Source organism: Lithobates pipiens, unplaced genomic scaffold, assembly GCF_037356315.1.
Source record: "Lithobates pipiens isolate NorthernLeopardFrog02 unplaced genomic scaffold, aLitPip1_a1.2 Scaffold_8, whole genome shotgun sequence".
NCBI lineage: Eukaryota > Metazoa > Chordata > Amphibia > Anura > Ranidae > Lithobates > Lithobates pipiens.
The window spans coordinates 599,143,971-599,168,895 of NW_027507903.1; the positions used below are offsets into that span (position 1 = coordinate 599,143,971).

At 45.4% G+C, this 24,925-nt stretch overlaps 1 protein-coding gene across 3 annotated transcripts in view; it reads left to right on the forward strand.

Annotated features, from left to right (window-relative positions):
• The first annotated feature begins 22,839 nt into the window (after positions 1–22,839).
• The window catches only part of LOC143961274 (uncharacterized), a 102,018-nt gene continuing 99,932 nt past the window's right edge, over positions 22,840–24,925 (forward strand). For all 3 annotated transcript variants that reach the window (XM_077470523.1, XM_077470524.1, XM_077470525.1), the window contains exon 1: positions 22,840–22,968. In XM_077470523.1, coding sequence (XP_077326649.1) covers positions 22,911–22,968 — 58 coding nt within the window. In that variant the 5' untranslated portion in view covers positions 22,840–22,910. The remainder of the gene's footprint in view (positions 22,969–24,925) is intronic.

The window sequence follows — 24,925 nt, forward strand, 5'->3', positions numbered from 1 at the left end:
TTCGGAACTGAATAACGAACCCCATTAAAGTCTATGGGACCCAAACGTGAAAAACCAAAAGTGCCCATTTTGAAGGCTTATTTGCAAGTTATTGGCCACACAGTGGTTATGGGGGTCCAGGTACTGCCCTGGGGGACATGTATCAATGAAAAAAATGTTTGTAAAAAAACATCATTTGTAAATGAGCAGGGATTTATCGATGCTTAAAGTGAAAGCATAAAAATGAAAAATTCTTTCAATATAGTGCCGGGGGGGTGGTCCCGTTAGTCCACCTGTAAAGTGGCACATCTGTACTATGTATAGAAGCTGCAGCAGCAATAATTGCATTTATAAAGCCTAAAAAATAACATTTCCCTGCAGGCTTTCTTTATTTTGTAAGTAGCGGCTTGGGTACAAGATTAGAGATTCTTTTGATAAATTGTGGTGTCTCTACCACAGACTTTGGATTTCTACTTCTGCAACAGGTGTGTAAAAATTGTTCTTTGGGTGTTGGTGGCACCTTCACATCATAACCCTATAGAGGTACTCTTGATAAAAGCAAGAATTGGCCTCACCGTCAAAAAATGCAATGATATGCACCTGTCAAACAGATGTGGAAAAATTGTTATTTTGGTGTTAATTGTGCCTATCAAAACCTACACCAAAAGCATTCTTCTAGATGAAATCAACACCCACAACACTAGGCAGACTAGAAGTCCTGCAGAGATTCCACATTCCAAAAACACTTAATCGGCAACATCGGCATTAGGGGCTTCATAGCTGCTAATAATCCAGGACTGATTGATTTTGATAAAAGTCAAGCGGTCTACAGAGTCTGTGGACAAATGTGTTCTATGATCAGTAACAAAACCTCCAGCAGCACTGAATGACAGTTCAGAAAACATGCTGGATGCAGGGCATCCCAGCAGCTCAATAGCACACTGGGCAAGCTCTGGCCAGTGGTCTATTCTCATGCACCAGTAAGCCAGTGGATCATCGACTGGAAAGCTCTCCATCTCTGTTTTTGCCCCTGGACAATAGTCACCATGTGATGCAGACAGTGCCAATCGGATGCGGAAGCTGACAGCCCTGGGTGGCAAGGACTGAAAAAATTACCACTATTGGGTTGCCAACCAATAGTGATCCTTTTCCTTCATGTGTATTCTTGGGTTCTTTCACAGGCTCTGAAGCATGAGGGAGCCTATGCACCGCAGATTTGCAGAAGTATGAGAAGCAGACTCCTCGGGGTCACTGAGGATTATAGTTTCTGGAACTGACTCCTCCCAGCCAAGTACTACTCCCAAGGGGTCTATGGATGAAAAACCATCTCTTACTGTTTGATGTATTACTTCCTCTGCTTCCTGCTGAATTTCAACCAACCGAGCACTGGCTGCGTATGACCACCTAAAATGGCTACAGACTTTTCTGGCCTGCTTTAGTAGGTTTTCCAACCCTGAAATATACAGCGTTAAACTTGCAGTAACACAATGAAATATATAATGTTAAACTTGCAGTAATGCACAGAACTATATGGTTTAAACTTGCAGCAACGCAAATTAAATATACAATGTTAAACTTGCAGTACCGCACAGAACTATACGTGTTAAACTTGCAGTAACGCACAGAACTATATAGTGTTAAACTTGCAGTAACGCAATGAAATATACAGTGTTAAACTTACAGTAACTTTGAATGAATGAATGACTTGTATACTGCTACCTATACAAACTGAATTGCCTCAGGGCGCTTTTCTTGCCACTGGTGTCCATCTGCAGCTATTTATGTGGTCCTTTAACCTGTAGAGTCCCGACACACTTACAACATTGACATACACATACACATATTATGGCTACCAGCATGTCTTTGGAGTGTGGGAGGAAACCAGAGTGCCCGGAGGAAACCCACGCAGGCACAGGGAGAACATGCAAACTCCAGGCAGATAGTGTTGTGGTTGGGATTTGAACCAGTAACCCTATTGCTGCTAGGTGAAAGTGCTAACCACTACACCACTGTGCTGCCCTCACTCAATGAAATATATGGCGTTAAACTTGCAGTAACACAATGAAATATATGGAGTGAAACCTGCAGTAATGCAATGAAATATTAATCTTAAACTTGCAGTAACACAATGAAATATACAGCGTTAAACTTGCAGCACCACAAATAACTAGACGGTATTAAAATGCAGTAAAGCACAGAACTATATGGCATTAAACTTGCAGTAATAGCACTATAGCACACTACCTGTCTAATAGCACTGAACAGAGCCTTGTTGTATGGAAAGAATACTTTTATAGTGTGAGGCGGGATTAAGAGCAATGAGCCATGTTTGGATACAGTCATCATAACATCGTCAAATCATGGCTTTGACAGTGCTCTGTGCCCTGATTGGGCGAACCTTTCATTGCTTTAGCCAATCAGGGCTTTCAATGCACTGTGCGGCGGTGCAGTGCATTGTGGTCGTTCAGTGGGCCGAACACTTTAATTTTTCTAACATGCTTACAGATAAAAAAAAAAATAAAGATTTGTTTTAAAACACATTTACAGTTTGTACTTGCAGCAGAATTGGAAAGCTGCAACATACTAAGTTCTTTTGGGTATAATTTCACTTCAAACATACTGTCAGTTGAATTTATATCACATTTAAAGTATATTTTGAATTAATACCTTGGTTTGTTATTCATGCTTGTTCTTTTTCAAATCATAAAATGTTTTTCTCTTTTTCTGTCCTTCTCCACATTTAATCACAGTATTTATTGTTTAATTTTCAATGTACATTTGCAATTCTAGTTTTATATTTTTCATGGCAATCTATTCTAAGATTCATGAGTTTACCCTTTGAGCTTTACCACATATTTCCACATTTACAATGACGCTGAAACAAGCAAATTCCCTTACTTTATCTTGCTACTGTAAAAAGAAAGGCATAATTAGTTAGTCAGGTTGAAACAAGCCCATCTAGTTCAACCAATATAAAAACTTAATAAAAACATAAATAGATTAAAATAGAGAATATAAAAACAGAAAACCTCCATATCAAGAATCCTATACCCACAGTTGATCCAAACAAAGGCAAAAAAAAACAAAAACCTATATAAAGCATGGTCCAGATTCCCCCAACAGGGAAAAAAATATTTATTCTTGATCCCCCCAGAAAGCAAATTGTCAAGATCAACAATCTCTGAAGTTATTACCTTTAAATGTTAGTATCCAGTTATATTTTGTGCATTCAGGAATGCATGCAGCTCTTTTTCAGAACAATCTACTCAGCTGGATTTATGAAGGTGTCTGTTCCACAATGTGAAGAAGTCTTTTGTATGTGAAGGTTAAAGAGTGCCCCCTTGTCTTCTGTGATGATCTTAAAGTGAATGACACCAAGTTCACTATATGGACCCCTTATGTATTTATACAGGGTAATTATATACCCCATTGCCTCTTCTCATGAGAGATTGGATGTAGTTCAGTAAATCTTCACCCTCATAGCTGAGCAGAGCTCCTTCATGCCTCTTATCAGTTGGTTAATAAAACTGGGTTCAATTTCACAGCTTAACTCTAGGCAGATATAAAAAGACACAAATAATGCAGTAAACCATAATAATGACAATCCAGGATTATTTAGATATTACAAATGTGGACACTTTGCAGATGATCTTATTAACCACTTGCTTTCCAAGCCAATTCTGACGCTTCTCTCCTACATGTAAAAATCATCTTTTTTTGCTAGAAAATTATTTAGAACCCCCAAACAATATAAATGAAAAAAAAAATTTGGGGGAAAAAAAGGTTTTATGAATTACAAAAAAAACCACTAAAGTTAGCCAGATTTTTTTGCATAATGTGAAAGATGATGTTACGCCGAGTAAATAGATACCTAACATGTCACGTTTTAAAATTGCACAAACACTGGAATGGCACCAAATTTTCGGTACTTAAAAATCTCCATTGATGACGTTTTAAAAATGTTTACAAGTTACATGTTTAGAATTATATGTAACTGGTAATGACTAAGTGCTAACATTTGGGTGAAACGCATCTACCTCTTTGTCCCCTGTCAACCACTTGTCATATGAAGCTTCAATAAAAGGATTTTTGGAAGTGCAGCTATCCGGAATTATTTCTTCATGTTACACAGCATGTGAGCTGGGCTAGCACCTGACTAGGGCATGTGGGGATTGACCAAAGACACACTCACCTGGAACGGCTTTTCTTGTTTCATACAGCCAGAGCTACAATGGAATGGTTAAGATCAAACCATATTAATGTGTTAGAATGGCCTAGTCAAAGTCCAGACCTAATCCCATTGAGAATCTGTGGCAAGACTTGAAAATTTCTGTTCACAGACACTCTCCATCCAATCTGACAGAGCAGAACTTGAGCTATTTTTCAAAGAAGTATATGAGGGTGTGCTTCCCTATGAGCCAAAAGGCCACTTAACTAAAACGTAACCTTTATTTAAATGAATGATTTAAAATAAAGGTTACATTTTAGTTAAAGTGGTTGTAAACACTTACAGACCACTTTTAACTACAGGTAAGCCTTTAATAAGGCTTACCTGTAGGTACCTGAAATATCTTCTAAACCTGTATGGCTCTTAAAGCACCTGTTATGGCTCTTAAAACAGCCACAGTATATATATGGCGATTCGTGCAGCAGAGCCATTCTGCCACGTATATATTCAGGAGATGGTCGGGAAGCAGTTAACAAGTGTCAGGGAGGTTACCTAACTGGACGGATGGCTGGCAGCCCTGACTCGCACCGGCGTGCGACAGCGTGCATTGGCCCGCATTGGCGCTTGTGTTCCTGTGCGCATGGCTGTGCATGCTCCTGTGGGTATTCATGTGCTGTCTGACCCTGGTGCGCATGTTGGTGCGCGTTGGCACGCACGGATGCGTGTTGACGCGCGCGTTCCTGTGGGCATCGACGTGTGCTTCTGGGGGTGCTGTTGCGCGCGCTGGTGTTTGGGCACGCGTGTGCGGGTTTGTGCGCACTTGTGCTCTTTGGCGCATGGCCTATTTAGTCTGGCTGAACCCATTGATCAGTGCTGCCTGATCAACAGCTCCCCGTGACCTTGTTCCCTGAACCTGAATTCCGGCTTGATTACCTATTGACTTGGCTTGCTCTTCTGACCTTCCTGGATATCTGCCCGCACCTGACCTCTGGCTCATTTGTGACCTTGGTCCTGTCTGCTCCCTTGTACCTCGCTGCCTGCACGTTGCTGAACCCATCCTGTACCTGGACTTACGTTACTGGCTCCTGCTCAGTATCTGCTGCCTGCATTCCTACTCTAAACGTAGCTATCTGAAGACCCTTCTCTTCCAGCATCAGGACTCACCTACCAGGCTCTCATACTCCTCCGCACTCCTGAGCCACCTGTCTTCTCTACCAGGGGCCACGAGTCGGACACGTAAGGGAGACCACCCTCTGCCCAAGTGGACTCACCGGTCAAGTACGTAGGCTCTGATAGTATCAGGCAGCCATGACCGAGTCCGGGCAGGGGGCCTCCCCTATGGATGAACTTTGTAGGCACTTAGTGGGCCTCACCCAAGCGGTTAAGAGCCTACAGGATGGCTACTCAAGATTGGAAGAACAAGTCCAGGCTCTGTCCTTATCTGCTTCTCCCCAAGGAGCAGCTTCTGCCAGTCTCACCCAAGCACCCTCAGTAGTGATGCTCCCTCCTGAACCCAGGGTACCCACGCCCGAAAGGTTTTCTGGTGAACGAAGCAAGTTTCACTCTTCAACCCTGTACCTTTTCCCTGGAGGCTACAAAAGTGGGATTCGTCATCTCCCTCCTGTCCGGCAAGCCTCAAACCTGGGCCCACCACCTGGTGGAGCAAAAATCAGAGTCTCTGGATTCTCTTGACAGTTTCTTCACAGCTCTATGAGGATCCCCAGTTAACCCCAGTTAACGAAGAGCGGCCGAGGATTGTGCAGTGGAATTTAGACGCTGGAGCTCTGACACGGAGTGGAATGAAGCGGCCCTGTGTCATCAATTCCGCATGGGCCTCAAACCTGGGCCCACCGCCTGCTGGAGCAAAAATCAGAGTCTCTGGATTCTCTTGACAGTTTCTTCACAGCTATGTCACAGCTCTATGAGGATCCTCAGTTAACCGCAATGGCCGAGGCTGCTCTGCATTCCTTGAAGCAGGGTCAAAGAGCGGCCGAGGACTATGCAGTGGAATTCAGACCCTGGAGCTCTGACACAGAGTGGAATGACGTGGCCCTGCGTCATCAATTCTGCATGGGACTGTCTGACCCCCTGAAGGATGAGCTGGCACGTGTTGGTATGCCTCAGACCCTGGATGCACTTATTAATCTGTCAATTCAGATTGATCGCCGCTTGACAGAGAGACGCTTTGAAAGATCTTCCGGTCACCCTCGCCCCACCTGGATGCTGCCAAGGGTGCCCAATCCACCTAGTTCTGTGCCTCCTGTCTCTCCTAACACAACTGCTGAGGCCCCAGAGCCCACACAAATTGGCCTGCTCCGCCCATCTCTTACCCTGGAAGAAAAGATGCGCAGACAGGCCCACAACCTGTGCCTGTATTGTGGAGAACCTGGACACTATGCAAGATCTTGTCCCAACAAGACACGTAAGTGCCTACCTCTCTCTTCCTTGAATGCGCCTGCCTTGTCTAAGACTGGTTCTCACCTGGCCCTTGCCATTGTCTTACAGCTTTCCGGAAGGACTATACCAGTGTCAGTCATCGTTGACTCCGGGGCATGTAGCTGCTTCATAGACCTGGCCTTCACTACCAACCATGGCATTCCCCTTCGACCTAAGGCCCGGGGCCTTGCAGTACATCTGGCAGATGGCTCTGCTCTCAGCTCTAGTCCAGTCATCCAGGAAACCGTTCCTATGTTGGCCACCATTGGTTCTCAACAACAAGAACTTTTATGCTTGGACGTCATTCCCTCTCCCATTTTCCCGATTGCATTGGGAATGCCCTGGTTGCAGGCTCACAACCCCAGCATCGACTGGGCCACAGGTGAAGTTCAGTTTCCTTCCAAGTACTGTCGTCAGCATTGCCTTTGTTTGATATCTTGCAAGTCATTCCAGCTATTCTGTGTGAAGTCAGATACTGAGCTATGCCACTCTATTCCTAAACCTTATCACTACTTCTTGGATGTTTTTAGGAAAAAAGGAGCAGAGACTCTCCCTCCACTCAGACCATATGACTGCTCAATAGAACGTTTACCAGGAACGGAAGTTCCCTTTGGAAGGATCTTTCCATTAACTGAGCAGGAGTTGGGTACCCTGAAGGACTATATAGACGAGAATCTGAAGAAGGGGTTCATCCGCCCCCCGGCCGGTGCAGGCATCTTCTTTGTCGAAAAAAAAGACTGCTCCCTATGTCCTTGCATTGACTACTGGGAATTAAACAAAATAACCATTAAGAACAGATATCCGCTACCACTGGTGCCAGAACTTTTCCAGAGATTGGGAACGGCCACTAGCTTTACTAAGCTGGATCTTCGTGGGGCGTACAATCTCATCTGCACCTGAAAAGACGAGTGGAAGACAGCTTTCCATACTCGATTCGGTCATTACGAGTATCTTGTTATGCCGTTTGGACTATGTAACACCCCAGCGACATTCCAGCACTTTGTCAATTACATTTTTCATGACAACCTGGACCTGTATGTCATTGTCTACCTGGATGACATTTTGGTGTTCTCCTCATACTTATCCGATCACTGCAGGCATGTCCGGAATGTACTGGCTAGTCTAAGGCAACATGGGCATTACGCCAAATCGGAGAAATGCGAATTTGAGATCCAATGTGTGCAATTCCTGGGCCTGGTCAGTTCGGCTGAGGGCATTAAGATAGATCCTGAGAAAAAAGGGGGTACAGCGCTTTATTGGCTTCGCCAACTTCTATAGGAAGTGTATTAAAGGGTTTTCTTCCATAATCTTTCCCAAAACGGAGCTAACTAAACAAGGAATCCGATTATACTGGACTCCTGAAGCACAGGTGGTCTTTGAAAAGCTCAAGGGACTTCTTACATCAGCGACCATTCTCAAGCATCCAGATCCGGTGTTGTCCTTCGTCCTGGAGGTTGACACATCTGAAATCGCAGTGGGCATAGTACTCTCCCAGTGTCAGGGTGCTAAAGCTCTCCTTTATCCAGTGGGATTTTTCTCCCATAAAGTGTCTTCTTCGGAGAGGAATTAGGATGTTGGAGACCGAGAGCTTTTGGTCATCAAAGTGGTGCTGGAGGAATGGCGCTATCTACTAGAGGATGCCGCACTTCCTGTTCTGGTGTACACAGACCATAAGAACTTGGAGTATCTGAGGACAGCCAAGAGACTAAAACCCCGGCAGGCCAGATGGGCACTTTTCTTTTCACGCTTCCAGTTCCACAAGACCCGACTCCAAGAATGTCAAACCTGACGCCCTCTCCCGAATGTTCCATGACACTGAGGAAATTCAACCCCCGGATACCATCCTACCTCCTGGAAATTTTCTACTCCTGCAAGGGGATCTCGTGTCTTGGATAAAACAGGCTTCTATCGAAATGACCCCATCCAATGAAATTTGTGCCAAGGATGGCCTTTTTTGGCATAATAGCAAGATTGTGGTCCCGGAAGATCTAAAGGTACACGTGCTTGAACTGTGTCATAACCATAAGCTTGCTGGTCACTTTGGGCCGTCAAAAACAATCAGCCTCGGGGGGCGTGACCGGAAGCCGAGGACGACGGACGTGTTTGGGGAGAGCTCCGCCGAGGCCTAGCTCCATCGAACCCCATCCTCGGCCACCGCAACTTTTTTCTGCCCGCCGGTCCCTTCATCTCGCCGGTGGGCCATCGGAGCTCCGGACGGAGCTGATATTTCGGCCGGATCCGCCGCAGTTTTTACTCCGCGGCGGCGGGCGGCGAGGCAGGCCGGACGCCGCCATCTTGTGGCCTACACCGCTTCACGGAGCCTCCGGACGGCGCATCCTAGGCCCCATCCCGGCCGGGACGGCGGCATACATCTGGCGCGGACCCCTCCGGACAGCCTCTCCTACACCGGACCCCCGCTGGTCGGCGATCGGATACCTGTGAGGAAGCCCAGGCTCCAGCTGGCAAGGTGAGCTCCAGCGGCCATCTTGCTCCACCCGAGGCCTCTAACAGCTTAATAGCTCTCCCCCCTCTGTGGCCAGATTGCTACCCCATCCAGTGCAGGTATTAATCCCTGCCTCAGCTAAGCATATTAGCCCTCCTGAGTGACTGCCTGCATTCATCAGTCTCACCCTCCTACCCAGCTTCTGCCCTCGGCCTGCTCAGCGGCCATCTTGGTACACCCATCTCCTTCTCCTACTACCTGTGGCCTGCACCTGCTGCTATCTGCCCTGGTTTCTGCCCTAGCTAGTGCCCTCTCCCCTTATACAACCCAGAGGGGCAGTGGTGTCTGGATCTCCCCCCCCCTGGCTGTTTGGGACTGCTGCGGCCTGCTCTCCTGCTCCACCCCCCCCCCTCATAGTTGGTTTGAGTTCTCTAACCGACAGCGAACTTTCTCGGGGTCTCATCTTGGGTCCCTCCCTGTTTGACAAACATGTGATCATCCTATATAGGCCTTAGCCGCCTTCCAATGCTCCCGTGCTGCTCACAGTCGCTACACCTCTATGGGAAAACCACATGTAACTAAATATACGCCTAGTCCCAACGCCTCATGGTGAAATACGGGCCGAAACACCTTCCTCAGTCTTTGTCCCCGGATTTGCGGCCCTCACAGACTCTGGATCGCTTTTTAAGCAGACCGGCCTCTCCAGCTCCTTCTCCAGGTTCTTTCACGTACGCACAAGTGGCCTCCCAAGTACCGGCACAAGACAGTCCTCATTCCTTGTCACATAGCCACTCAGACGTGATGTCCGCCCCAGTCACAGTCGATGTACTTGATGATAAACTGCGAGCTCTCCAACAAGATTTGACGAGTAATGTTTCTAAGGAAATGGGTAAACTGGCCCATGAATTGCGGGGGGAGCTTGCCCAGATTGGAGAACGGACTGATGTCCTGGAAACCAAATTTGATGATATGATACAGTATGTCCACGTTTTGGAAGAAGACAACGCCGGTCTGAAACAATCTGTCTCTCAGCTCCAATCACAACAGGAAGACCTGGAGAACAGGGAACGTCGCCAAAACCTTCGGATTAGAGGCGTACCTGAGGCCGTTAGTGAGGGGGAGATCAAACCATACCTACTTAGCCTCTTTAATGTTGTTGCCCCTAAAATCCCGGACATAGACTGGAGAATGGATAGGGCCCACAGATCCCTGGCCCCAAAGCCTCCTGCCGGAGCCAACCCTAGAGACATTATCGTACGCTTTCACTACTACGATAGCAAGGAAGCTTTGACCGTGGCCACCCGGAACAAATCCCGTTTGGAATTTAAAGGGGCCAAGATACAAATTTTTAGTGACTTATCCCCTATCACTCTTGCCAAACGTCGTAGCTTCCACCCTGTGACTGCCCATCTGCAAAATCATCAGTTCCCGTATCGTTGGGGGTTCCCCTTCCGCCTCTCTGCTACTAAAGATGGGATTCAATACTCTATGGGAGATCTTCAGGAGAGTGAAGCTTTCATACATAAACCTGGGCCTACCACCGCTGCCAGATGAGGATCCCATGCCGCTTCCGACGACGCCCAGACCCTCCTCCATTCCTGCTCGGATTTGGACCCCTGCACGCCAGAAGTCGCAGAAATCCTTTTCTACCCCTCAACGTAACCTGCATCCTAGACTCCCTCCCTGATGGAAGCTTCCTTGTGTAGTGTTTGGCTGGCCTTGGCCTCGGCCCCTGTCTCACCATGTTTCCTCTTTAACAAGGGGTGTTTGCAACTTTAGTTACAGGTTATAATTTTTACTGCCCCTGTTTTTTTCTGGTTGTTGGGACTACAATGTTCTGCTCTTATTCCCTGTAACTATTGCTGGAAGGTGGCGGGGTCTCTCCAGATGAGCTGGAACCCCTGATGTGCCTCCTTTTGTTCCACGGCTACGGCTGTGGACTCCTGGGTGGTTTTTACCCCCCAGGCCTTTTTTCTAATTGTAATGTTTTTTTTTTCTATTTTTTAGGCCTATTTTTCGGCCTTTTTTTCATTTTTCGTTCAATTTGGACACACTTTTCTACGCTTTATAATCACATTGTTGTTATTATATGCCTTCACCTGCCTTTTACTTCTAGGACACACCACGGGTCCCAGTATCTTCCTGGTTGGTATGGTTATATCTGTTTTTTGTATGTATATTATGGGTATCTTAAGCTTTCACTGTTTTCTACACGATGGCTTTGAGGGTACTGACTTATAATGTTAAGGGCCTGAACTCAATCCATAAGCGCTGGTTGGCTTTGAAGGAGTTCAAGTCCTCAAACGCAGATGTGGTCCTAGTCCAGGAGACCCACTTTCGCCCAGGGGGATCTCTTAAATTTGCAGCCAAACATTTTCCGGTCTCTTTTATGGCCTCTGACCCCTCTGGTAAAGCAGGGGTGGCAATACTGATTAAAAAGATATGCCCGCTACGGGTTAAGTCCTCATTTATTGATCCGCAGGGTAGATACATTCTCCTGGACTGTGACTACCTCTCTTGCTCTCTTACTGTTATTAATGTCTATGTTCCCAACTCAGGCCAGATTCACTTCCTTACTGAGGTCTTGGACAAACTGGGCACCTATGCTCAGCCATTCATGATCCTTGGCGGGGACTTCAATATGGCCATGTCTGCTAGGAAGGATAGGCAGACCCTGTTTTCAGACAATCCCTCCTTAAAAACGGAACGTCAATCTACTGCGTTTCGCAAGCTCATTAGATCCCATAACTTTTTAGACATCTGGAGGATTAAACACCCTACGCATCGGCAATTCTCCTTCTACTCTCCCCCACACAAGATGCACTCCAGATTGGACTACATCTTTGTTACGGCGCCTCTTTTAACGTCGGCAGTGGCCTCGGAGTTAAATCCCATAACGTGGTCTGATCATGCATCGGTCCAGCTTGACCTCGCCCTCACCCTCTCTACACCTAAGACCTGCCACTGGAGATTCAACGAGTTTCTCCTCCGTGATCCGGCTACAGAAGCCCATTTATCCCACGGTCTAGCCGAATTTTTTCAACTTAACGAAGGGTCGGTGCGAGACGTGTCCACCCTTTGGGAGGCCCACAAGGCCGTTTTTAGAGGATTGTGTATCTCGGCTGGCTCCCGCCTCAAGCGAGACTAGATCTCCTTTCGCAACTGCAAAAAGCTGAAGCTCTGCTTTTGTCCTCCCCATCGGTGCCACGTCTTTGCACAGTGACCTCTATCCGCGAACGGTTAAAATCCTTAGATATGCACAAGTGCTCTAAAGCTCTGCTTTGGGCTAAACAGAGGTTCTATGAATTTGCCAACAAGCCTCATAGGATGTTAGTGAACAAGCTAAAGCCACGTCCATTTCACTCCTATCCTGATCTCCTGCTACAGTCGGACGGCACTCCGACTTACTGCCCCTTGACGATGTCTAAAGTATTTGGTGCCTTTTACAAAAAATTATATAACTGCCTAGCTTCAGACCCTAACCATGTGTTCTCCCAAGATAGCTTTGATGATTTCTGCGCTTCCTTGAAATTGCCAGTGCTGTCTTCCCCACAAGTGGATACCCTGAATGCCCCTGTTACACCAGAGGAATTGGCTGCGGTTATAAAAGACCTCCCGTCCCATAAGTCCCCGGGCCCCGACGGGCTTCCTTATGTTTATTATAAGACTTTTCTCCCGACGCTGAGCCCTCATCTGCTTAATCTCTTTACCTCACTACAGAAGGGCATTATACCGCATTCTCAGTTTCTACATGCACACATCACAGTTATCCCGAAACCGGGTAAATCCCCTACCCTACCAGATAATTACAGACCCATAGCCTTACTTAACTCCGACTATAAAATTTTCACCAAAATCTTGGCTAATAGGCTTTCCTTATTGATCCCTGCCCTGGTTCACAACGACCAGGTGGGATTTGTACTGGGCAGACGGGCTGGGGATAACACCAGGCGTACCATTGACCTCATAGATTTACTCGATAAAACGTCCCGCCCGGCTATCGTTTTGAGTTTAGACGCGCAAAAAGCCTTTGACAGGCTGGGATGGCCATACATGTTTGCTACGCTCCAGCGTTTTGGCCTTTCTGGTTCTTTCCTGTCAGCCCTGCAAGCCTTATACTCATTCCCCACATCCCAAGTCCAATTGGCATCTTACAGATCCCCGCTCTTCACACATAGTAATGGTACCAGACAGGGATGCCCCCTATCCCCCTTGTTGTTTATACTATGCCTAGAACCCTTGGCCGCAGCTATACGGGAGGATTCGGACATAAGTGGAATTTCCCTCAGACTGAAAGAATACAAGCTGTCTCTTTTTGCAGATGACATACTCCTCACCCTGACGAAGCCTCTAACCTCCCTTCCCAAACTTCATGCTCTTTTAGATTCATTTGGTAGACTCTCGGGTTATAGGGTTAATACGACTAAAACCGAAGCGCTCCCTATTCATATTCCCCCCACGCTTCAAGCTTCCTTGGAATCCACATACCCCTATCGTTGGTGCCCCATTTCCCTCAAATACCTCGGCATTAACCTGACCGCCAAGTACAGCTCCCTCTATGAAGCTAACTATATATCTTTAATAGCGGAAACGCACAGACTGCTCAGAAGTTGGTCGTCATGACCCCTATCTCTTCTGGGCAGGATTAACGTATTGAAAATGGCCATACTCCCTAAGTTTTTATATCTTTTTGAAACATTACCAGTTGCTATCTCTATGCCTCAGCTTAGGAATATTCAGAGAGCCTTTGCTAAATTTATATGGGGGAATAAATTGCATAGGATAGCCCAAACAGTGGTTTTTGCTCCACGGTCCCATGGAGGACTGGGAGCCCCCGATATAGTGAAGTACTACTATGCAGCACACCTTCTGGCGGCTGTCTCCTGGTCGTCGTATTTTGCTACCAGTAGATGGTCAGAGCTAGAAATGAGTGTGGTCACTCCTGTCCATCCCTGCTCCATGCTGTGGTCTGATCTGACCTCCTCTATGGCTCAGATTAGGCGCATATGCCTTGGGCCGATGCTTTTTACTCTCTCCATATGGAAACAGTGTCACAAACGGTTCTCTCTCTCTTCTCCATGCTCACCCCTGTTGAATGTCATTTTTAATCCAGATATGCCTGACAGCCTCTCGGTGAAGAATATGTTTCCTTGGTATAGGTCTGGCGTTTTCCAACTTCGCCATCTGGTGCATCCGGTATCTCGTAAACTCCTATCCTTTCCTGAGCTTCAGGATAAATATGACATTCCAGAGCGACTCTTTTTTTCATACATTCAATTTAAACATTATTTCCACTCCAGATCTCCTGCCCTGACTTTGGCCAACCCTAACACCTTTGAAACTTTGTGCTCCCAAGGTCCATGCCAGAAAGGACTTATATCCTCTATATATAGTGTCCTCCACAATTCAACCTCACCCACCACGGAAACACATCTTTACATGAGGAGATGGGCTACAATTTTACCGCCCCCCTTAACCATTTCTCAATGGCAGGACATTTGGACTTCTACTTCCAAAGTCTCCAGATGTGTGGAGCAGAGAGAGACAGCCTATAAGATACTAATGTTTTGGTATAAGACCCCTGAAATGTTATATAAATATGATCATTCCATATCTAAACTGTGTTGGAGATGCCTCAGAGATGAGGGCACCCATTACCATATTTTCTGGAGCTGCCCTTTGATTATACCTTTTTGGTCTATGGTCCAATCTCTACTACAATCTGTTTTAGAGGTAGATATCCCGTTAGACCCTAAACACTATTTGTTAGGCCTACCTATCGCGGAGTTATCTAAGCACGCCAAGAAGCTGACAGCCTATATTCTCCTAGCTGCCAAGAGAGTGATCCTGGCTCTTTGGCTGTCCCCCTCCCCTCCGTCCCAGCCGCAGCTAATTTCTGCCATTGCGTACATACGCAGGATGGAACGTATGACTGCACTGGTACAAGACTCTCTACCTAAGTTTTCTAAAATATGGGACAGGTGGGACAATTCCACGTTTAACCCTGAGACGACACCTTAATTTATGGCTTTTTACTCTCGGAAATGTTTTTCTCGGGTTTGAACTGGGGATTCATACTCCACGACCCCTCCCGCAAATATAAATACGTCTTTTGGTCTATTTACATATCCTTATTGGCAGATTCGTGGTGTGTCCTTTTCCCCTTACCTTTTGACATGCTGTATTAAACTGTTAACGTTTTATACCCCGCCTGCGGCGGTTTTCTTTGTTGCTGTTACATTGTCAATTTTGATTATTTGTATCAGAATGTACAAATTCATCTGTTGTACAAAAACCTTTTTCTCAATAAATATACATAAAAAAAAAAAAAAAAACAATCAGCCTCATGCAGCGTACCTTCTGGTGGCCTCATCTGACCAGGGATTTCAGGGACTATGTCGAGTCATGCAGTGTTTGTGCCCGAAACAATGTCAGTCGAGTAAGGGCATGGGGTCTGTTGAAGTCCCGGAAAGGCCATGGAGTATGATTGCGATGGATTTCATCGTTGAGCTTCCTCCATCAGAAGGTTTCTCATCCATCTTCATGGTAGTGGACAGGTTGTTGAAGATGGCGCACTTTCTGCCTATGAAAGGCACTCCTTCATCTTGGGAAACAACGAAAATTTTTATCAAGGAAGTGATAAGACTGCACGGAATCCCAAAGAACATCGTATCAGATTGTGGTGTCCAGTTCACCTCTAGGTTTTGGAAAGCCCTTTGTGGTTCTTTGGAAATCGAACTGGCATTCTCCTCTCCATACCACCCACAGACAAATGGCCAAACTGAGAGAACCAATCAAACTTTAGAACAGTATCTCCGGTGTTTCTCTACTTTCTCACAGAATGATTGGGCCTCCTTGCTCCCTTTGGCCGAGTTCTCATACAACTCTTGCACTCAGCCATCAACCAGACATCATTCTTCACCAGTTACGGCTTTCACCCATCTTTCTTACCAAGTTCGGAACCCGAATGTACTGTGCCAGCAGTCTCTGAAACTCTGGACTTTTTCTCTGCCAACAACATGCTGCTTCAGGGAACCATGGCCAAATCCCAGGAATACTATAAGAAGTTTTATGATGGGAAGAGGCGTGGGGAACTTGTCTTGGAGAACAGCAACCAGGTCGGGCTATCCATGACTAATTTGAAGCTGGCGTGCCCCTATAAGAAACTGGATCCCAAGTTTTTGGGTCCCTTCTCTGTGAAAAGAAGGATTAACAATGTAACCTACGAACTTGAACTACCTGCTTCTTTAAAAGTCCACCCAGTTTTCCATGTGTCTCTCTTGAAACCTGTTGTCCCGAATCCCTTTGCTGACCGTAGCGTCGGCCCCCCAAGTCCGGTTATTGTTGACGAGGAGGAATTCGAGGTTGAAGCCATTCTGGACTGTAGAAGGCGTTGCAACCGAATTGAGTTCCTCATTAAGTGGAAAGGGTATGGGCCTGAAGATAACTCGTGGGAACCCGAAAACAATTTACACGCCGAAGAACTCTTACGGGTGTTCAAGAATTCACATGCTTCCAAACTGGCTCGTCTGGGCATCCGGAGTCTGCCTTTGAGGAGGGGGCACTGTCAGAGAGGTTACCTATCTGGACAGATGGCTAGTCGCTCTGGCTCACGCCGGTTGGCGCTCGTGTTCCTGTGCGCATGGCTGTGCGTGCTCCTGTGGGCACTCGTGTGCATGTGCTGGCTGACCCTGGTGCGCATGTTGGTGCGTGAACGCACACGCGGATGCACGCTGGCACGCGTGTTCCTGTGGGCATCGACTCGTGTGCTTCTGGGGGCGCTGATGCGTGGGCAGGTGTTCGGGCGCACATGCGGGTACGCGCACGCACATGCGCGTTGGTGCACACACGTGCGCACTGTTTCACGCCGGCTGGCTTATTTAGTCTGGCTGAACCCATTGATCAGTGCTGCCTGATCAACAGCTCCCCGTGACCTTGTTCCCTGAACCTGAATTCCGGCTTGATTACCTATTGACTTGGCTTGCTCTTCTGACCTTCCTGGATATCCGCCCGCACCTGACCTCTGGCTCGTTTTTGACCTTGCTCCTGTCTGCTCCCTTGTACCTCACTGCCTGCACGTTGTTGAACCTGGCCTGTACCTGGACTAACCTTACTGGCTCCTGCTCAGTATCCGCTGCCTGCATTCCTACTCTCCACCTAGCTGTCTGAATACCCTTCTCTTCCAGCATCAGGACTCACCTACCAGGCTCTCATACTCCTCTGCACTCCTGAGCCACCTGTCTTCTCTACAAGGGGCCTTGAGTCGGACACGTAAGGGAGACCACCCTCTGCCCAAGTGGACGCACCGGTCAGCTACGTAGGCTCTGATAAAGAGGAAGTAAACTCTCCCACTCTGATGCTTCTTTTTAATTAAGTCCATTAAAATAAGTAAATATCAAACTATAGCCACTGTAATCTAGCCCAAATTGCAAATACTTACTGTTTAAAGAAACTTTAAAAAACTTATTTCCAGGGGTTAGGCAGCACCATCTTAAGTATTTTTTTCTGAGTCCACAGTAGAGTGTATTTCCGTCCTTACATTGAGCACTTCCTGTATTGTTAACCAAGCCTCCTTCTCAATCCAACATTTCTATAACAATCCTGCTTCCCTGCTCATAGCTGACTTGTTTTATTTCATAGTATTTACTTGTGCTGATTATCTAGTGTTTGCCTATGGTAGTCTTATCAACGTCAGCCTTTTTTCCACTCCATGTGATGTTACATGGTCACATGGGGTGTAGAAGGAAGCTCTGAGTGATTTATGCAGTCTTGTGAGAATCCAGTGTTGTGCCGTAGGATGTCCTGATAATAGATAGAGAAGCACACAGAGTGTGCCGTAAATCAGGGGAGATCTGGGCATGCTCAGTGACATCATTCTAAAGAACAAAAAGGATTACAACAGTACTATGCAAGTAAGGAGATATCTACAAGCAGTGTTTATTGGGGTTTGTTATGCTGATTCACATGGGACAAAGTTGTGGGGGAGAGTTTACAACCACTTTAAATGCCACGGCCCACCTGAGTATTGTTGCTGACCATGTCCATCCCTTTATGACAACAGTGTTCCCATCTTCTGTTTGCTCCTTCCAGCAGGATAATGCACCATGTCACAAAGCTCAAATCATCTCACCATTGGTTTCTTGGACATGACAATGAGTTCAATTCAATGGCCTCCACAGTCACCAGATCTCAATCCAGTAGAGCACCTTTGGGATGTGGGGGAATGGGAGATTTGCATCACTAATGAGAAGCCAACCAATCTGCAGCAACTGCTTGATGTTATCATGTTAATATTATGTGTAATTATGTGAGGAATGTTTTTAACACCTTGTTGAATCTATGCCATAATAAAGTGGCCGGTGAATGTATCTGTAACCACTTTCAGACCGGACCATTTTACTGGCTTAAGACCAGACCACTTTTTGCGATTCGGCACTGCATCGCCTTAACTGACAATTGCGCGGTCGTGCAACGTGGCTCCCAAACAAAATTGACGTCCTTTTTTTCCCCCCAAATGGAGCTTTGCTTTGGTGGTATTTAATCACCTCTGCGTTTTTTATTTTTTGCGCTATAAACAAAAATAGAGCGACAATTTTGAAAAAAACTCATTTTTTTTACTTTTTTTTCATAATAAATATCCCTCAAAAATATATAAAAAAATTGTTTTCCCTCAGTTTAGGCCGATACGTATTCTTCTACATTTTTGGTAAAAAAATCGCAATAAGCGATTATTGATTGGTTTGTTATAACGTTTACAAAATAGGGGATAGTTTTATGGCATTTTTATTAATAATTTTTTTTTTTACTAGTAATGGCGGCGATTAACGATTTTTATTGTGACTGCAACATTATGGTCGGACACATCGGACATTTTTGACACATTTTTGGGACCATTGTCATTTATACAGCAATCACTGCCATACAAATGCAGTGATTCCTGTGTAAATGACACTGGCAGTGAAGGGGTTAACCAGTGGGTGGCAGTGTAGGGGTTAAGTGTTCCTAGGGGCATGTTACTAACTGTGCGGGGCTGGGCTTTGTTTTAGTGAACACTGATCTCTGCTCCAATCACATGAAGCAGAGATCAGCATCACTTGTTGCTAGGCAGAACAGGGAGATGCTGTTTACAACGGCATCTCCTCATTCAGCCACCCCGTGAGACGATCGCGGGTATGCCCGCGGCGATCAAGTCCGTGAGACCCACGACCGGACTCATGGGGGTCCCGACCGGCGCACTCGCGATGGCAGGGCGGCATTTAAAACTGGACGTACCTGTACGCCAATATGCCTGCCCGTGCCATTCTGCCAACGTACATCGGCGTGCGCCAGTCTGGAAGTGGTTAATATATATATATATATATATATATATATATATACAGTTGTGTAAAAAAAATTGCCCTCTTCCTCCTTGCCCCCTTTTTTATTTTTTTGCATATGTTTCACACTAACGAAGACATTTTAATATTACACAAAGATAAATCAAGTAAATCGAAGATGCAGTTTTTAAATTATTATTTCATTTATTAAGGGAAAAAAGCTGTTCAAACCTGCCTGGTCCTATGTGAAAAAGTAATTCCCCCCTCCCATGCTGAATCATGAATGAACTGCGATTATCCACAATTTTTTGGAAAGCTGAGTTAAATTTCACTTGCCACACCCAGGACTGATTACTGCCAGACCTATTGTATCAAGAAATCACATAAATATAAATTGTCTGACAAAGTGAAGCATGCTAACAGATCACAAAAAGCCATGTAACAGATTAGAAACAAAATAACATACATGCCACAAAATTCAGTAACAGATTAGAAACAAAATAACATACATGTATCGGTCTAGGAAGGGTTTAAAAGCCATTTCTAAGGTGAACCAAGGAGAGAGCCATTATCCACAAATGGAGATAACTAAATAAATGGAGGAACAGCGGTGAACTTTACCAGGAGTGACTGCCCTACAAAAATTACTGCAAGAGCATGACGACGACGCTTCATAAAAGAACCCAGAACAACATTTAAAAAATGCAGGCCTCACTTGCTTTAGGTAAGATCAGTGTTCATGATTCAGCAATAAGAAAGAGACTGGGCAAAAATAGCATCCATGAGAGCGTTCCAAGGCCAAAGTCACAGCTGACCACAAAGAACACAAAGGCTCATCTCACATTTATCAAAAAACATCTTAATTATCCCCAAGACTTTTAGGCAAATATTCTGTGAGCTGGTGGGACAAAAAATTTACTTTTTGGAAGGTGTGTGTCCCGTTACATCTGGCATAAAACTAATACAGCATTTCATAACAAGACCATCATATCAGCAGACAGACATAGTGGTGGTAGTGTGATGGTCTGGGGCTACTTTGTAGCTTCAGTACCTGGAGGACTTACCATAATTGGTGGAACCATGAATTCTGAGTTCTACCAGAAAATCCTGAAGGAGAACGTCTGGCCATCGGTTTGTGCCCTCAAGCTCAAGTGCACTTGGGTTATGCAGCAGGACAATGATCCGAAACACAACAGCAAGTCCACCTCTAAATGGTTCAAACAAAGCAAATGTTAGGTTTGAGAGTGGTCTAGTCAAAGCCCAGACTTAAATCCAATTGAGATGCTGAATCATGACCTTACAGAGTCCCTTCATGCTGGAAAACCCTCCAGTGTGGCTGAATTAAAACAATTCTGCAAAGAAGAGTTACTGTGTATATATACAGTATAAACATACACACATAAACACTCTATCAGTAGATCAGGGTAAGTTGTCATATTATCAGTAGAACAGTGGATGTGTCAGTAGTAGGGATGAGCCCGATGTTCGAATGGAACGTAAGTTCCACTCGAACATGGGAGGTCCGCCCGTTCGTCGAATTTAGAACATTACGGGGCTTTTGTGGGAAATTTTAGCGCCCGTGGAACACCCCGTAATGAACGGCAGACTGTCAATGCACTGCAAGATCGCAGTGCATTGACGGTTGCTGACTGGCCAAAGCATGCACCTGGCATGCATGCTTTGGCCAATCACGGCACACTCTGCTGTTAGAGCCATGATTGGCCAAAGGTGGGGGGCCCGGGATCTGGGGGTCCCCTTGTTAAAGGCGGCTTCCAGATTCCGATAAGCCCCCAAACCACAAACCCCCACAGCCACAGGATGAGGGTTGCGGGGAAGAATGCTATCAGGGGTCTAAATGCTAATGCTAATTTTATATATGACGAATGGAATTCTTAATACCAGGGCTCAAGTCCTGCGGGAACGCACGGGAACTGAGTTCCTGTACTTTTTCCACAACAGGAACTCAGTTCCCGTTAGCAGCTGTGTCCTGCAAGACTTTGAAGTATGCGAGCTGTGTGGTAGGTACACAGCTCGCAATAGTAAGTGCCACATACCAGGGGTGGACTGACCATTCAGACATTGCCAGTAGGGGGCCCCATGACAGCTTCTGCTTCGATCTACCTGTCAATCACAGCTAGCTGATGGGTAGATCAGGTCCCTGCTGCTAAGAGATTGTATTTAGTCAGACCTCTCGTGATGCACTCCTCCCCACCGGCCCCTCCTGATTTTATGTCTCCTCACCCCCCCAGTCTCCTGCATACTTGCTCTGTGTGTCTTGCGGAATCCCCCCTCCTCTATCTTCAGTGCCATATGATGAGAGAACCCAGAGGAGGAGCACAGCTATTCTGCTCACAGGACATGCAGGGAGAGAGGTGAGCTGAGGGAGGAACATCAGTTTGGGGTGGTAAGCTGAGCACAATACCTGGCAAAGTTTAATGCCAGGAGAGACGTTTATGTGGAAATATGTGAAGGGTTGGAATCGCAGCGAGTGTGTGTTGGAGCCCTGCAGAGTTTGCAGCCCCCCAAACTAACATACATCTCCTAAGCAGGAACACATCACTATCTCACCAAGCTGTCCAGATAATGTGCAGTTAATATATGACCTTTCTGTTTACAATTTTCATTGAACAGAGTTTGGACACCACAGGGTTAAACTCACCACATAAACACTCTATAAGAAAAATAAAATTCCCCAATAAAGATCAGAACATGATGTTCACATTTGCATGGAAGCACAATTGAATGAATGCTGATTATTCAGAGAATTACCGTATTTATGTTTATTGAAGATTGTTTTTTTTATGTACTAACAGTTAAGCTTCATACACACAATACAAAAATTGGATGAAAAATACCACTTTTGAAGCGTTCCTGCATATGAGCGTATCATCTTTTTTTTTGGTGGGCGAGTGGATCTTGGGTGGGAGTTCCCATACTTTTTTCCCCAGGACTTGACCCCTGCTTAATACTATGATAAAAGGTCTTAAGTAACAATGATTGTATAACCTATAAGGTGCATAATCTATTTTAGTTTTTTTTTTTTTTTTATATTAATATCATGTTTTGTGGGCTTGTTTTGTATGTAGCAGTCTTGTAAATAGTTTTTTCAATAAAAAGTAAAAAAAAAAAAAAAAAAAAAAAAAAAAAGATCATTGGTGTCAGTGGAAACTTATGTGAGAGGCAGAACTTGTTCACTGCTCAAGGAACCCCTAGCAACCCCTAGCAACCTCTGGAGAAAACCTAGGGATCCTTGAAACCCTGATTGAGAAACCCTGCCCTACATAGACAAAGCACAAGTTCACTTTAAGATGATCCAAGATGTTGCTGTGAGTAGTTTTATTCTTATCTCGAACATGCATGGTCACTCAGGGTTTGGCTTCAAGGTTTAATGTATGCAATAAGAATACTGACCTTTGGTTCACTTAACAATTCTTACACGCTACGCTATGTGTCACCTTAGTCCTGCGTCACATCACTCAGGAATGATGTACACTGACCTTGCCTCTGTCCTATAAATGTATCGTGCTGCTGAAGATGGGCTCATTGAACATCTTACTGATCTGCAACGATGGGGACCATGATGTGGTTTTTGGTCATTGTGCCTCTCTTCTGCTCTCCAGCATCTGGTAAGACATTTTTTCTACTTCTTTTGCAAAAAAGGGAAAAAAGGAACATATTGTAAGGATGAAAAAAAAATTGCCTGGGACAGCTATACATTTAGTGTGTTTTAAATTAACTGCATCATATACAGAGGGAACTACGATATAAGCTTTGTATCTGTTGGCTTGGTCCTCAAATGAAATGGGACCTATTCATTCCTTTTTGTCTACATAATTAGGGAGTAGAGATTGTGTTTTCACATATCATGCCCGATTACATAGTTGGTAGGGTTGTTAGGGTTGAAAAAGGACCATATTAGGACTATATTAGAAGGATCTAATATATCCCTGTATATTGGTTATGCTAAGGCCGCGTACACACGGGCGGATTGTCTGCCCAACTAAGTTCGTCAGACAATCCGACAGACAATCCGTTCAAAATTTGCATGAACGGACTTGACCACACCGGAGCAGACAGTCCGCTGAAAGCGTGCGTAATGACGTGTACATCACGTACGACGGGACTAGAAAAACGACGTCCTATACACTGCAATGCAACCTTCGGCCGTGTAAATCCTTTCTGAGCATGCGCCATACTTAGTCCGTCCAACTTGCCTACACAAGAGCGGACTGTCCGCTGAAACCAAGTTTGGACGGACAAAACCAAGTTTGAACGGACTGTCTTACGGAAATTCCGTAAGACTTTGTTCGTCAGATTGTCCGCTGAAAAAGTCCGCTGAAGCCCACACACGAGCGGATTGTCCGCTGAAACACGGTTCAGCGGACTAAGTTGGACAGACAATCCGCCCGTGTGTACGCGGCCTAAGATGTCTATGAATGAATTTTTTAATTGTTAATACTTCCTGCTGACACCATCGATTGTGGAAGGGAGTTCCACATCTTTACTGTTCTAACAGTAAAGAACCCCTTACGCAGTTTAAGGTTAAATCTCTTCCAACTTCATTGAGTGACCACATGTCCACTTGAGTGACCTGAGACGAAACAGTTTTCTCCGTAAGGTAGAACCACCATTTAGATATTTAGATATTGCGATAATATCTACTCCTAACCACCTCAGCTCCGGATGATTTCACCCCCTTCATGGTCAAGCCAAATTTTAACTGCGCTACTTTGACCTACTTTTAGGCTGGGTTCACACCGCTGCGGGGGGAGAACCGGATGTGATTCGCACAGCAAATCACATCCGATCTCCGTAGCACTGCGAGTTCAGCCATACAGATAGTATGGCTGAACTCGCAGCTGTCCCGCAGCAAACTCGCACAGGACCCTTTTTTGGGTCCGCAACGGAATCGGATCGCATGGGGGTTCACACCATGCGATCCGATTCCTGTGCGAGTCGGCAGATCGCACTGCGATATGCCGACGGATCTGGGGGTGTCATTAACATATCATTGACACTCCCAGCCGTCCGCATAGGGCAGTGTGAACTGCCGGCGGGAGGTGAGCGATGCGGGAAAACGCCGCGGATTCGCGGCGTTCCCGCATCGCAATAGTGTGAACCTAGCCTTACTGTGACCAAATGACATTTATGTAATTTTTTTTCAAACAAATAGAGCTTTTTTTTGGTGGTGTTTGATCAACACCGGGTTCTTTATTCTTTATTATATGAACAAAAAAAGACCAAACATTTTGAAAAGAAAAAATTTTTTTTTCACTTTCTGTTATATATCCAAATAAAAAGAAATAAAAAAAAAAAATGTAATTTCTCCAAAAATTTCTGCCAAAATGTATTCTGCTACATGTCTATGGTAAAAAAAAATCCCAATATGCGTATATTGATTGCTTTATGTGAAAGTTATAGCGTCTACAAACTATGCGATATATACTTGAATTTAAAAAAAAAATGTATACTACTAATGGCAGTGATCAGCAACATTTAATGGAACTGTGATAGTGCGGCAAATAATCTGACACTAACTACAACTGGATGAGAACTGACTTGCGACTGACAACACCAGTAACA